Below are 14,807 nucleotides of genomic sequence, written 5' to 3'. Positions count from 1 at the left end.
TTAAAATCATTAATTGTTTGACAGTTTTGATCTATTAAACTCTAATCTAATTAAGTCATTGTGAGTTACCAATAGCCCTAAGGAAGAAGTTCCAAATATTAGTGGACCCCTCAATGACTTCCCAAAACGCCCAAAGAAAAGAGAAAACCATATCCTTTTAGACCCTAAAAAAACCCTATAAAGAGAGGAAAACACATGAGAATCAGAAACCAAGTCTGTTTTCCCATTCCTTTGTCCTCCTAATTTCTCTTCCATTATTTCACACCCCCTCCCCCTTCTCTCTCTCTACTACTCAATTATCCCCCATACCTTCATAAGCATAAAATAATAAACCTTTATTATTATGTCTCTCTTGGCTATTACCCTGTGCCTTTTATTTTTCTTTTCATCTTCTGTGGTTCATTCAGGAGCACAGGGCTCTAGCCGTGGCTCCTTAGGTGATGGCATATGTGCCACTTCTGTTGTTGTTCATGGTTACAAGTGCCAGGAACTTCAAGTAAGAACCACAACAGAGGCCTTAAGAAAATAAAGACATGTGCATAAAAACGTTGCTTATTATATGATAGCACATTACGACAGCTTAGATATATAATTGAAAATGTTGCCCTAGATTTTAGGTGATATTTTTTATAGAACAATGCTAGGGGCAGCAACATTTGTGATTGGTAACTATCAACTAGCCATCAATGATAATTTGATGATGTGAGATTGGTGTGAAATTTCATCCAATGACTCACCTTTCTCTGCTGGTTACATGCTGATCAAAATGCAATAAAATTGCTGGCCCTAAACTTTTTCTTTTTTATAAGCGGCAACATTATTCAACCATTGTCAAACATAGGAATTCGCCTACATAAAAGTCAATTTAGTTAAAAATGTAGGAAACCAAATTTCAGACATTATCAAAGTCAAATTCTTATAATTAATTTTAATTTTATTCAAATTTATAATATATAACTTATTAATATATATAAAATTATTGTTTCAAAATAAACAAATTTAGGATAAATTACATTAATAAAATGATAGTAGAAAAATTTTATATAGATATCCTATTTCTAATTTCAATACATGTATGTCTGATCTTTGATCTAAATCATGTAAATCGTATCTAGTAAATTCGATTCCACCATTCACATGTAAATCGAATTGTATTGAATCAATTTATGTTAAAATAGTAAAAACAAATAAATCGAATCAGCTTTCATCAATTTATGCTTAAATTTTGGCAGCCATAATAAACCAAATAACATTTGTGCAGTCTAAAATTTCTTTGTCCTTACCCATGATGTCATTGTCCTTCCTAGGGTAACATGCAAATATGCAATGCATGACTTGATGACATGTCCTATTATAGTGTTTTTTTCTTGCATTTGTTTTAAATTTTGATTTATCTTTTAATAATTTTTATACTAAATAAAAAATTTAATTTTAATATACTGATAATATAAAATATTTTATTTAATTATTCAATAATATTTATTTTTTAAATAATTATTTATGTAGTTAATATAAAAAATAATATTTTTTTAACGTGGTATTATACAATTGAATGCATATATAAAATTAATTTATGCTGACAATGTATTAAGATTAAATTCTTCAATAAATTTATTTTTCAAAAAAAAAAATCAATCTCATATTTCTTTTAAATCATCTACAATTCTTTTTAAGAAATAACAAATTAGTCTTTAATTTTTGTTAAAAATAATATGTTATTATTTTAAAAATTTAATTATTTTATTAGTTTTTATAATTTTATCAATTTATAATTAAATTTATATATTTTTTAATTGAAATTTTACATTATTTTTAATTTTATAATTAAATTATTTTTATGTTAAAAATATTAAAATTAATAAAATATATTTTCCTAAAATTAATAGATATTTTTTCGTAAGAAACTCTTTGACTATATATTTTTAGGGTTAGTTCTTTGATCATGTGTTTTAAAGTTAAGTTTTTTTACCACATATTTTTAAGGAGGAAAATTCCGTTAATTTTAACGTTTTGTAGTGTATATTTGTGAATTGTGATGGTTATGGTAAAATTGTGGGAGACATAGAGATTATTTATTAACTTGAAAGAAACTACTATATTTGGTAAACGTTAATTGGATTATATCTTTTTTTTTTCTCAGGTTACAACTGCAGATGGGTACATTCTTAGCGTCCAAAGAATCCCAGAAGGTAGCAGGGACGGATCCAGAAATAATATTATGGGGGGGCCAAAAACACATATAATATTAAAAATTATGTAAAAAAATTATATAATATAAGATGTATTATAAAAATATACCGACAGAGAATATATTTTAAAGTAAAAAAATATGTGTATATTTTTTATTAACGAAGTGGTCGAATCTTTGTATCATAAAATTCACCAATAATAGAATTTGTATCAAATTTTTTAGTAATTTTCTTTTCAATATAACTAAAAGACAATTAGCAAGAAATTCATCTTTTATTTTGTTTCTAAGTTATTTTTCACAATATTCATAGTTGAAAAAGATCTCTTAATTGTAGCAGTTGAAACAGAGAAAATGAACACCAAATGAATAAAAAAAGACGGCCAAGAAAAAGAATTCACTTTATGAGATTTGAAAATTTTTATTTAATTAAAAAATATTAGTAATAATATCTTTTTCAGATTTCTTTAATATTGTTACTTACTTTGTAGATATTAAAAATTATTAATATTTAAATTAGACTACTGAACTTTTATTTATACTAGACAAAATAATAAATAATTTTTTAAAAAAAATTAAATTATACATAATAACTTATTACTATTAAAAAAAGTTGGGGGAGCCGAGGCCGCCACTCGCCCCCCTTATGTCCGTCCCTGGAAGGTAGAAATGGCAATGGGAATAATAATAATAAGAAGCAGCCAGTGATAATTCAGCATGGATTATTAGTGGTAAGTGCACACAATAAACACCCTACTATATATTATTCTTGAACTATTACAACTCTTTATTTGCATATGATGCATATATAAGGTGTCAATTCACATAAATTTTTTTATTAGCAAAATATATAATTGACATCATACTGCATTGTATTTGCTAGAGTTTAATTATAGGTGTGTCATTATAAATGTGTTAGTGAGATTATTATTAGTTATTTTAAAGTGAAGTTTAATTACCTAAATAATGTATATTAGTTTTTGTGGAAAATGCTGGTTATTAGCGCGATAACTAATTTCACATAATATGAACTTATTAAGATATACGTGTTCAAATTATTATTGGAAAGTATATATATAATCTCACACATACGAGCTAAGGTCAAATGTGCATAATTGGATGAAACTTATAATATTCTATATTTCTATATATTCAGAAAACTGAATTTCAGATTTTTACTAAAATTACCAGTTGGCGTTATGCAGTAATAACGAGGTTGAACCACAACTTCTTGAGTTACTTCTATCTAATATATGAAAAAATTATAGAAAATAGAAAATTAATTTTTAATTGATTAATATTATTCTTTTTAAGTTAAGTTATTTTAATAATTTAAAATTTGGAGTTTATAATTTAAAATTTAAAATTAAAATTTTATAATTTAAAGTCTAAAATTTAAAATAAATAAAATAATTTTAAAAAAATTGACTAATCTTATCTGAGAAAGATTAACTCCCTAATATTACTCATAGTACATAGATGCGTAGACAAATGGCCATTTTTATCATAGAAATGATAAAATTTAGTTAATAAGAATTTTAAATGTTAAAATTTTTAAAAATACGTATCTAAAATATAAAAATTTTGCATTTATATTATTAGTTGAATTTGCTTAATTTTTATTATTTTTTAATTTTGTTCTTGTTGTATTTAATTTTTTTTGTTCCTTATAATTTGCTACTGACTCTAGAGGAAGAATTTAGACACTGCAGAATATGAATGCATGAATTGTAATAATTATCATAGTTTTATATAATTTTTTAAAATTAATAGTAAACCCATGATTTATATAAAAAATGAGAGGATAAAAATATTATTTTTTTATTTAGGATAATTTAATAATTTTTATATTCAGTTAGTTTATTTAAATAATTTATCCTGTTTAATGTATTCTATAATTTCTAGTAAAAATTCATATACAATTATTTTTATATAAAATTAATAATTAAAATTTATTAAATAATAATTTAATATATTAAATTATCTATATTTTAGTCCCATGCATATATATAGTGGACTTTTACTTTCAATTGATTATGTTACACACAACATCTATTATATTTAAAATTATTTTATATAATATAATATTCATAATATTTGTAATACATATTTATTACATCTGAATTATATAATTATTCGACTGATAATTAATAAATATTACATAAAATAATTTTAGATTATTTATAATAAATTTTTTATTATTTCTTTTACTAAAAAAAATAATAATGCATGCACATTGTGCACCGTCTCAATTGCCAGTTATTATGTTATTTGCGCATTGAAATAATGGAATTTAAGAAATAAATAAATAAGAGGAAGTATAGGGAGTTTATAGAGAGTATCGATACAATGTATACAATAGAAATTTAAGGATGTTCGATTCAGTAGAATATCAGATGTTTATTATCTTTGGTATTCGGATGGTTATTTTCGATAGTATGAATGTATTATGTTTGAGAAATTAGTAATATTTTATCTTAAATATTTATTTTTAATTTATATTAGACCAAATAAATAATCTATTATACACGTTATATAAATAATCCATTAATTCTCTAAAAAGATTCATAAATAAATAATAAAGCATATGTATACGTGGGTGCAGGACGGAATGACATGGCTTTTGAACGGTCCAGAACAAAACCTGCCATTGATATTAGCTGATAACGGCTTCGATGTTTGGATTTCTAACACCAGAGGCACCAGATTCAGCCGCCGCCATATCTCATTGGACCCTTCTACTCCGGTTTACTTTCTTCTTTCTCTCCCCTTTTTATTTCTTAACTTGGATACTACTGTCTCTTATCTTTAAACTAATATTATTTTTTTTAACATATAGACTAATCAATCCAAAAAATATCAAGAGTCAAATTTGATATTTTTTTTAAAAGCCTCAATCCTTTTGAAGTAATTACCAAAGTGAAATAGAGTATTCACTCTAAAGTATATATGTATACGTGGGTGCAGGACGGAATGACATGGCTTTTGAACGGTCCAGAACAAAACCTGCCATTGATATTAGCTGATAACGGCTTCGATGTTTGGATTTCTAACACCAGAGGCACCAGATTCAGCCGCCGCCATATCTCATTGGACCCTTCTACTCCGGTTTACTTTCTTCTTTCTCTTCCCTTTTTATTTCTTATCTTTAAACTATATTATTTAAATCACTCATAAAATTTTAAAAAATAGAAAATATACTTTAAATAATTTTCTGAATAACAACACAGGCGTACTGGAATTGGTCGTGGGATGAACTGGGTAGCTATGATGTACCTGCTGTTGTGGAGTATGTGTCCAACCAAACAGGACAAAAGATTCATTACATCGGCCATTCACAGGTACTTATAATATAATAGTAAAATATATATTTTATAAAAATTATAAATTTAATAATAATTAATTTTTTTTATTTGATTTAAACTCTTTCAACTTTGAATTTAGTTATGTTACCTATTTTGGAAAGTAATAGGGTTACTTTTTTTATTAATATCAGTTAATTATTTGAAGTTATTTTTATTTTAAATTTAAATATTTTAGAAATAGCAATTAAAAATAAATTTATTAAAAAAATTCGAATATTTAAAATTATTTTTTTTATATTTTTTGTATTCTTAATGTGGCACTTTTTATTGATATTATGAATAAAATATTGAAAATGTATAGACTTTAAATTTTAATATATTAAATGTGTATTAAATTTTTTAATTTTTGAACAATATATTTAGAATACGGTTTAATTAATTACATTTATCATTGTGGCTATTTACAGTTTTACACATTCATTAAAATCTATAATTACAATTTTTTTTTTACCAAAATAACTCTATTTATTACTAATTTACTAGTGACTTTGGCTGATAAACAGCTTAATTAAGCTCATTTTAAAAAAATAATTTAAACAATAAATGACTATATTAAAAGTAGTTTATAAATAAGTTATTTTGTATTTAAGTTTTTAATTTTAAAAGTGTTTATTTTATAAAAATATAAAAAGAAATAGTAGTATTATGAGAGAAGTCATTTTTTTTCTTTCTATAAATTTCTAAATAGCTTCTTAGAAAATTACAATTTGATTTTAAAAATTATACCAGACATTAGTATTAATACTTTTCATAAGTCAAAAGTTCAAAAAAATGACTAAACTCAAAAAAGTTATTACCTTTAAAACTTACCACATTATACTTGGAATTGTGAAAATGACACAAATTATTAAATTGAAACAAACTTACAAATTATTACAACAGCCATGGATATCATGATGAGAATAAATAATCACATAGAATAACAATAGTATTATCTGGGAAATTCAAAATCAAGATTATTGAATTGATCTGAGACTAGAAATTAAAGAGCATGTTTGGCAGGGAACATTGATAGCTTTGACTTCCTTCTCGGAAGGGAAATGGGTGAATAAACTGAAATCAGCAGCATTATTGAGCCCAGTAGCCTATTTGAGTCATATGACCACTGAACTATTAAATGTTGCAGCTAGGTTATTTCTTGATCAGGTAACTAATACAACCAACTTAATATTCATACACCATATAACAATTAATTATTCATTCTCAATACTCATCAACATCTCCCTTATTTATCTTTTATTTACTATCATAAAAAATTGTTTCTTCTTTTGTTTTACTAATATATTCAAATAAACAGTATAATGCATTAATTTACAGATATATACTAAATTTTATTTATAGTAATATGTACCATAATATAATTTTCTTTATAAAAAATTTAAAAATTATTAAAATTTATTATTTTTTGTCATTACTTAACTATTAATTCAATTTTTTTAATTTTTTTAGTATAATAATTTAATAATATATTTTATTCTATATTTTTAAATATTAATAATTAATTAATAATTAAAAAATAATAAATTTTGATGATTTTCTAGTATTTTTATTTTTTATGACATATAACTACCTATTGTAAAGGGCATAAAAGAAATTTTGTTTTCCTGTTTAATTTTGTGAATTTTATATTTAATTTATATAACATTGTACACATGATAAAATGACCTTGTTTTTGTCTTTCACTCTTTTGCCCAATAGCTCATAAAAACATTGGGGATAGCGGAATTCAGTACAAGAGGGTAAGAAGTTAAGAACAAAACAAAAATAGCCGTCTGGTTATGTATATATATACTTCAACTCTATCACGTTTCATGCATGTAATATAATTTATTTATTTTTCATTACATTAAAGACATAATAATCTAACATTATTTAATTTAATTTAATTATACATTTATTATGTTTATATTATTTAATTTTTTCAACAGTAATTAAATAACACAAAATAAAGTACAAGGTAATTAAAAAATAAAAAATAAAGTAATTTTTAAATTATTTTTTATTTTCTTTTAAGATATATATTTTTTAAACTTTTATGTGTGTTGTATAATGCATTTTTTTAATTTTTAACTTTTAATTTTTAATTTTTAAAATTTTTAATAGGATACCTTTTCAATCCTTTCTCAACCAACTTTGCGCCCAGCCTGGAGTTGATTGTTCCGACTTGTTCACTGCTATAACCGGTTTTGACCTTGACCATACTCTATTGATAATTTGATTTCAACCACTGGATATAGAATAGAAATAATTAAAAAAAATAATTATATTATATTGTCACTAAAATTGAGTTATTTGTATATAAATATATATTAAATGTAAAACAATCATATAATTACTTTTTTAATTCAGTTTTATAAATAAGTAATTTGATTTACACTTATTACAAAACTTCAGAAATAATACAATCAAATTAGATTTATATTTATGATAAAGTCACAATAAAAATATAAAAAAACAGAAATAACTAATTTTTTATATTCATAAAAAATTTGATTATATGGTGTTAAAAGACTTGATTATTGGAATATAACGAGTCTAATTATTATATAATAAAATATTCATTAGTTTTGTTGGATAATTATTATTTTGTTAGAAAAAAATATATAAAACGATAAATATAAATAATTAAATATACACAAATGCATGGTAATGAATTTGAATTGATAGACATAACATTTTAATAACTATCTACACCCAATTTTTTTTTTTTTCAGGTAATAATTGTTGCCTCAATTCTTCAGCTGTTAGTCTATTCTTGAAGAATGAACCTCAGTCAACATCAACAAAGAATTTGATACACTTTGCCCAGAGTACGTAGTAGTTCATTAGTAATTACATACTGCCATAAATAATTTGTGAATTTTAATCTAAAAATGATTAAATATTTGTGAACTATTTTTTGCAGTTGTTAGAAGTGGGGTTGTGGCAAAGTTTAATTATGGGATACGAGACCAAAATATTAGGATCTATGGAAAAGCATCCCCTCCAATTTACAACCTATCTAATATCCCTCATGACCTACCTCTATTTCTCAGCTATGGTGGTCGAGATGCTCTTTCTGATGTTCTTGATGTGCAAACTTTACTTGATTCTCTAAAGTTTCATGATGTTGATAAGCTTAGTGTTCAGTTCATCAAAGACTATGCTCATGTTGATTTCATTATGGGGGTCAATGCCAAAGACATAGTGTACAATGCTGTCATTTCATTTTTCAACAGATTTAATTAATTAACTTGAGGAGAAAACATGCCATGTACTAGGCTATTAGCCTATATATTAATATATCATCACCGATTTGAATATAAGTTATCTAATGATTAAATTTGTATTACGCAATAATAATGATTGGTGCAAAATGATACATGATGGTGTGTGTCATATTATGTGAATATATATTTTAGATTTTTCATATTAAATATTAAATTTTAAAATAACAACACCCTATTTTTTTAAAGTTATTTTAATATATTATGTTGTGAACCATGTTAATTTTTTCAATTAGACTAACATAAGTTTCAAATGTCTTGCGACCATCAAATTCAAATTAGCATAGTTTATTTGTTTATTTTTTTAAAAGATTTTTGTCTCATATATTTCTTTCTAAATCAATTAATTGTGTAAAAATCCTTATGCATAAATATTTGCACTAGCAAAGAGTCCAGAAGAGAGCCACACCTAAAGAGTATAACATACGCAGCTTAATCTAATATCACTATAACTTTGAAATCAGACAAAAAAAAAAAAAACTCAACTCTTGTTCTAATGCTCTCTTTGTAATTGTGTAAAATAAATTTGTTACGGATCCGACCTTCCGGATCTCATGACCCTCAATTAATCGGTCCATTTAAAGCGAGCCCTAAATTCTAACAAACTCGCTAAATTTGGGGATGACGAAATCTCTCTAACAGATAAGATATTACACCTTTTATAAAAAGGAGCTTAACTACTCTTTCCAAGTATTATCATTTAACCCTAAACATTCATCTTTTATCTCTCTAACTCTCTGATTTGGGTGTCAAAATATCTTTGTAGGTATTATCTTCACGTTCCCTGAATTCAGCTTCGTCATCCTGTCGGACGACCAATTGATGCATGACCTATCATCAACCAAGGAAGTTCCATCTCGCATCCGATTGGTACAATTCTGTACATTGGCGCTGTCTGTGAGAACCGTTAAGATTCCAGCAGCATTGTAATACCCTAACATTCAAATCTTTATACTTGAGTCATAAGTCAATGATAATAAGATGGTATGACTCAAGGTGAATTTATAATACATATATATTTTTCAAAGGAATTATTAAACAAGAAGCCTAAAAAGAAGTAAAACAAAAATCGCGAACGGAAACACTTGCGTATCGATGAAAAAGAATAAGGCGTGTTCAAAAAACGAAAATAAAATAAAACATTAAAGAAGAATAGGATAAAAACAAGGTATATATATATATATATATATATATATATATATACATATATATAATAGCCACCAGTCATGACCTGCGGAGTTTAGGTCGGCTAGGGTTACAGCAATAAAAATCAGTTGACAACATTATTTCCTATATCTTCCAAAATATACATCAAGGCCTCTATAGACAAGTTCTAAAAAAAATATATACATACATATAAGTTTTTCAAAATAAGTAAGGAGAGATTCTAAACAAAATGTAAAACAAGATTCCAATAAATTTTGTTATCTCCCAAATGAATCACAGCTCACTACTGAGCACTAGGACCTGCATCTAAAAAATAAGAGATATATATACAGAATGAGAACTTCCGACCCATGGGTTTCTAGTACAGTAAAAATTCCAAATAGATATTGCATAAGGCAACAGAAACTCACTAAGCAATCTTAAACTCCATACATCATCGTATCCATCCTAGGTTCTCACTAGTCTATATTTAGACAACTATCATATGTGATTCTAAATCTAATTCAATATTTTTCATCTTTTCACAACTTTCCAAACAGAATAGAATCAGCCCTCAGCGTCAACTAATGCCAGCATGAGGGACCTCTCAGGTATTCAAATACAAACAAAGTAGACAAATAATACACAAGTAGAATTCATGTAAAGCATTTAGCACATAGACATTTAATATGCACAATTAATCAAGCCAAAAAAGAATAACAAGCCCAAACAATTCAAACAATGCAAATGATGTATGCCTCTCCTATGACCGATGATATCATCTGTTAGTTATGCAGTCAAACCCGACATGTCCGGAGCAAGTGAAATCACTCCACTGCATCTACCCAGACAGGTATATTTGGCAAATGGAATCACTCTACTGCAATTAAATCATTTTCATAGACAAGTAGAATCACTCTACTGCGACAAGTAGAATCACTCCAACGCATTAACAATCATATCCAGGAGCAAGTGAAATCACTCTACTGTGGCAAGTGGAATCACTCCACTGCACTTTTCATGCAGGTATATTTCAAATCAAAGTTTATTTTATTTTCAATTTCATTTTCAATTTCACCTTCAATCTCATTTCAATTCATCCTCCTTAATACTTAAACTCATTCATTATTATCCTTCATCATCATAATCAATTATCATTCATCATCACATTCTTTCTCATTATACATCACTTTACAATTTGTTCATCTCTTTTCAATTCACAACACATCTCATTAGTTTCTCGTTTATAACTATTCTATCCTTAATTACACCGGATCAAGACTCTTATTGGGGTTTATAAAGGTTTAGAAGGCTTGAGGAATGGTTGAAACCTTAAAAATTTATTTTTCAGTAAAATAAGAGTGGTCGCGTATGCATGCACATTTTCGTGTACGTATAGTGTAAATTTTTAAAACTCGCGTACGCGGATCACCTTCGCGTACGCGAGAAAATTGGGATGAAACCCAACTAGAACTCGTTCTAGAGTACCCCTAAACCATCAAAATTACAAGATTTCTCAATACCTAAAGCTCAAATTCGAATTTAACATGTACTGCAAAAATGGGCAAAGAGAATTCGAAATTCTTACCAATATATTTGAAGAATCAAGGGTTAAGGTTTCACTCTTCCTCCCTCTCTTCTCATCTCAGCTGCGCTCTCTCTCAATGGGTTGAAATTACTGAAATGGCCTTAGTTAATAGCTTATATATGTTGGGTTTGGTCCCAACTTGAGCCTGATTCACTTATATGTCCCATTTGGCCAAATTTTACGGCAAAATCTTTATGATTAGCATTTTAATTTACATTTTAAATATTCTTATTTTCTCAAATAATAAACCCTAATTTTTTAACCCTTCTCACTCATAATTAATTTTTTTCAGCTACAATACCAGATATATTTAAGTTGGTACTGCCGGTCAATTTTTCAATGCGCGTTCTTATGCAGAAAACTATGTTTTCTGACTCGAAAAAATCCTCTAAGTCCAAATATCATTGTTAAATTTTCAAATTACAATTGCTAATTTTTTCAACCTTTTTTTTCTCATATTTAATTTAATTACTTAGATAATTATGATTTGACTGGATTTTATATCCTATCCACCTACTTTAAAATTTTGTCCTCAACATTTAGTTACATGTGAATAATTGCGGGTAGTCCTTCCTCATATTAGCTTCCAACTCTCAAGTATGCTCCTCAATTTCTGATCGACTCCAAGCTACCTTAACCAATTGGACTTCTTTTTCACAGAGCTTCTTAACGCTCACATCATCAATATGAATAGAAACAACTTGAAAAGTCAGATGTAGAAAACGTAGTCGAACCCGAGATTCCAATTGAGAGAATCATGAAGTACGACGGCACCAAAGACCCCCAAGAACACATAACGGTCTTTGAGGCCAAGATGAACCTGGAAGGAGCAGTCGGCGTCATTTGATGCCAGGCCTTCCCGGTAACCCTAGTCGGCCCGGCTATTAAGTAGTTTAACATTCTCCTGAATGATTTGATATCAAACTCTGGTGGCATCTCCCAAAAGTTTTTGGCATAATTCACCACACATATAGCCAAAGTAAAGCACTCGATCAGCCTACTAGGTGTTATACAACGCTTGGAAGAGTCCATGAGAAAGTACTTAGACAGATTCAACAATGAGTGCCTAACCATCGACGGTCTAATAGACTCGGTGGCCAGCCTGTGCCTGACTAACGGTTTGATGAATGAAGACTTCTGGAAGGACCTCACGATGAAACTCGTCCGGTCAATGCATGAAATTCAAAGCATGGCATGTGAGTACATAAATGACGAGGAGGTAAGCCAAGTCATGGCCGCCAATAAACGACACCACAGCAACACGACACCCTAAACCAATCCCCCTCCCAAAGAACCCAACAAAGAACAATTCAGACTCCCAACCCATAATCGACCACCATGGGTGGGAAAATTTTCAAACTACACCCCCTACCCGTCTCGCTCACATAGATATACCAGCAAATCACAGAAAGGGGTATCCTTCCGAAACCCAAGCAACTGAAGGAATGCACGGGGACAACAAAAGCCTATACTGTGACTACCACAGAGGATATGGGCATAGAACCCAGGATTGTTTCGACCTCAAGGACGCCCTTTAGCAGGCTATTAGAGATGGAAAACTCCCTGAGTTTGCCAACATCATTAGGGAACCCCGACGGGTGAGAGAGAAAAATCATCAATACATAAAGGGCAAAACCCTTGGACGATACAAATCATTTCTCAAGATAGTGGGGATGAAGACCCGACAATAATGGTCAATGTTATCATGGAAAAATATGTCTAAAAAAATCAAAATCCATACTAAAAAAAGACCTCCAAATACTAGCAGTCTCCCCGGTAAAAGTTCCTGACCCACCGATCATAACCTTTCACCCGGAAGACTACCAAACGGGAACATCGAAGGAAGATCCTCCCTTCGTCATACCAGCAAATATGGGAACAGGGATGGTGAAACGCATCCTAATACACACCGGAACCGACTCCAACATCCTCTTTAGAGAGGCATCCAATAAGTTAGGGTTCTAAAACAAAAATTTACAGAATAATCTCAACGAGATAACCGGCCTCGGAGATAACTTCATCAAACTGGATGGTTTGATAATGCTCCCGATCACCATAGAAATCGGAGATAAATACAACGTACAAACTACCAAGATAAAAAGCACCAACCTGTTTTTGGAGATGACAAAGAAACACAAGTGTAGAAGAAATGCAAACCCAGCAGCCACCCAGAAACGCAGCAGAGAGTGTTTTTGAATGAGGAAAAATGAGAGACAATAGAGGAAATGGAAGAAACCGAATGGAGCAATTATAGGTGAAAGGAAATATAGAACAAAGAAAACAGAGGGAAGCAGTTACTAGAAATAGAAACCCTCCAATGTTTCGAATGAAAATACGGAGGAACAAAGGGCGAAAAGGAAAAAAATCAAACCTCTCTCCTCCCATTAAGCGTCATTAAGACACATCGAAAAATGCAATCGACAGACCCCACCATCGAAAAATGCAACGAACAATTGAAGGAATGGCCAAGCATTCTGAACACCCACGGACTCCCGATCTTGGTCAAAAGGGCATGGTGTAGCATTCCGCCCCCCTACACGAGGTCCATGACCTTCGAAGCCATGAAAAAACAAACTCAGTCAGCGGTGAGACTAAGCACGCATACTCTCCCGCTCAACTATTCTGGACCCGATCTCTGGATCTCCCAAACGGCAAAATAACGACCCAATTTCCTGGGTCCACGCCCTCATCACGGCCCAAATTGGCCAGCAGATCCCAAATCTCTAACTAATGTTCAAATTCAAATACTTTCTTTTTCTTAGCCAATAAGATAAGATAAGATAACAACACAAAGCTATGTAAAGGGAGTCAGGGCCCTCTCAGGTATGTTACACACTCACAACCCTCATTTATAATTTTATATCTCTTATATCTATTCTGACTTGAGCGTTGGAGTGTCTTTCTAAGTACCACTCCTACCGTTCGAAGGTCCGATTGCGTCATCACCAAGACTGAAAAGTCCCGATCCTCCCATCAACATGTACTAGCGAAATCTTGTACAAAATATAATATAATAATAATTTTTTGGTTTAAATACTTTATTAGTTCTTATACTTTACTAATTTTTAGTCAAGTTCTTATCTAAGAATTTATAATTAAATCATTATATTAGGTAAAAAAGTTGATTAGATCTTTAGTAATTATCATCTTTTAGAAAATATACACTAATCCTAGAATATTTTATTTTTAAAATATTTTATAATTTATCCTACATTAAACATAAAAATAAATAATGTTAAAAAAAGTTAAAAGAA

General features: G+C 28.7%; 1 protein-coding gene across 1 annotated transcript; it reads left to right on the top strand.

The window, feature by feature from the left end:
• The first annotated feature begins 343 nt into the window (after positions 1–343).
• On the top strand, positions 344–8,781 carry LOC130932437 (triacylglycerol lipase 2-like). The gene is made up of 10 exons (XM_057861762.1): positions 344–496; positions 2,141–2,189; positions 2,852–2,919; positions 4,794–4,934; positions 5,419–5,529; positions 6,556–6,699; positions 7,252–7,292; positions 7,657–7,736; positions 8,268–8,363; positions 8,459–8,781. The coding sequence occupies exons 1-10, from the start codon at positions 344–346 to the stop codon at positions 8,779–8,781; spliced, it is 1,206 nt and encodes a 401-aa protein (XP_057717745.1).
• Positions 8,782–14,807: the final 6,026 nt, after the last annotated feature.

Source organism: Arachis stenosperma, chromosome 6 (genome assembly GCF_014773155.1).
Source record: "Arachis stenosperma cultivar V10309 chromosome 6, arast.V10309.gnm1.PFL2, whole genome shotgun sequence".
Lineage (NCBI taxonomy): Eukaryota > Viridiplantae > Streptophyta > Magnoliopsida > Fabales > Fabaceae > Arachis > Arachis stenosperma.
Note: the sequence above shows the minus strand (reverse complement) of the source record. Positions and strands in the feature narration are given on the sequence as shown.

Bases quoted from the DNA above. Each gene is read 5' to 3' on its own strand.
- LOC130932437 (XM_057861762.1), top strand. From the start codon at position 344: ATGTCTCTCTTGGCTATTACCCTGTGCCTTTTATTTTTCTTTTCATCT. The intron at 497-2,140 runs GTAAGAACCACA...TTTTTTTCTCAG, and splicing joins ACAAGTGCCAGGAACTTCAA to GTTACAACTGCAGATGGGTA. The intron at 7,737-8,267 runs GTTTTGACCTTG...TTTTTTTTTCAG, and splicing joins CTTGTTCACTGCTATAACCG to GTAATAATTGTTGCCTCAAT.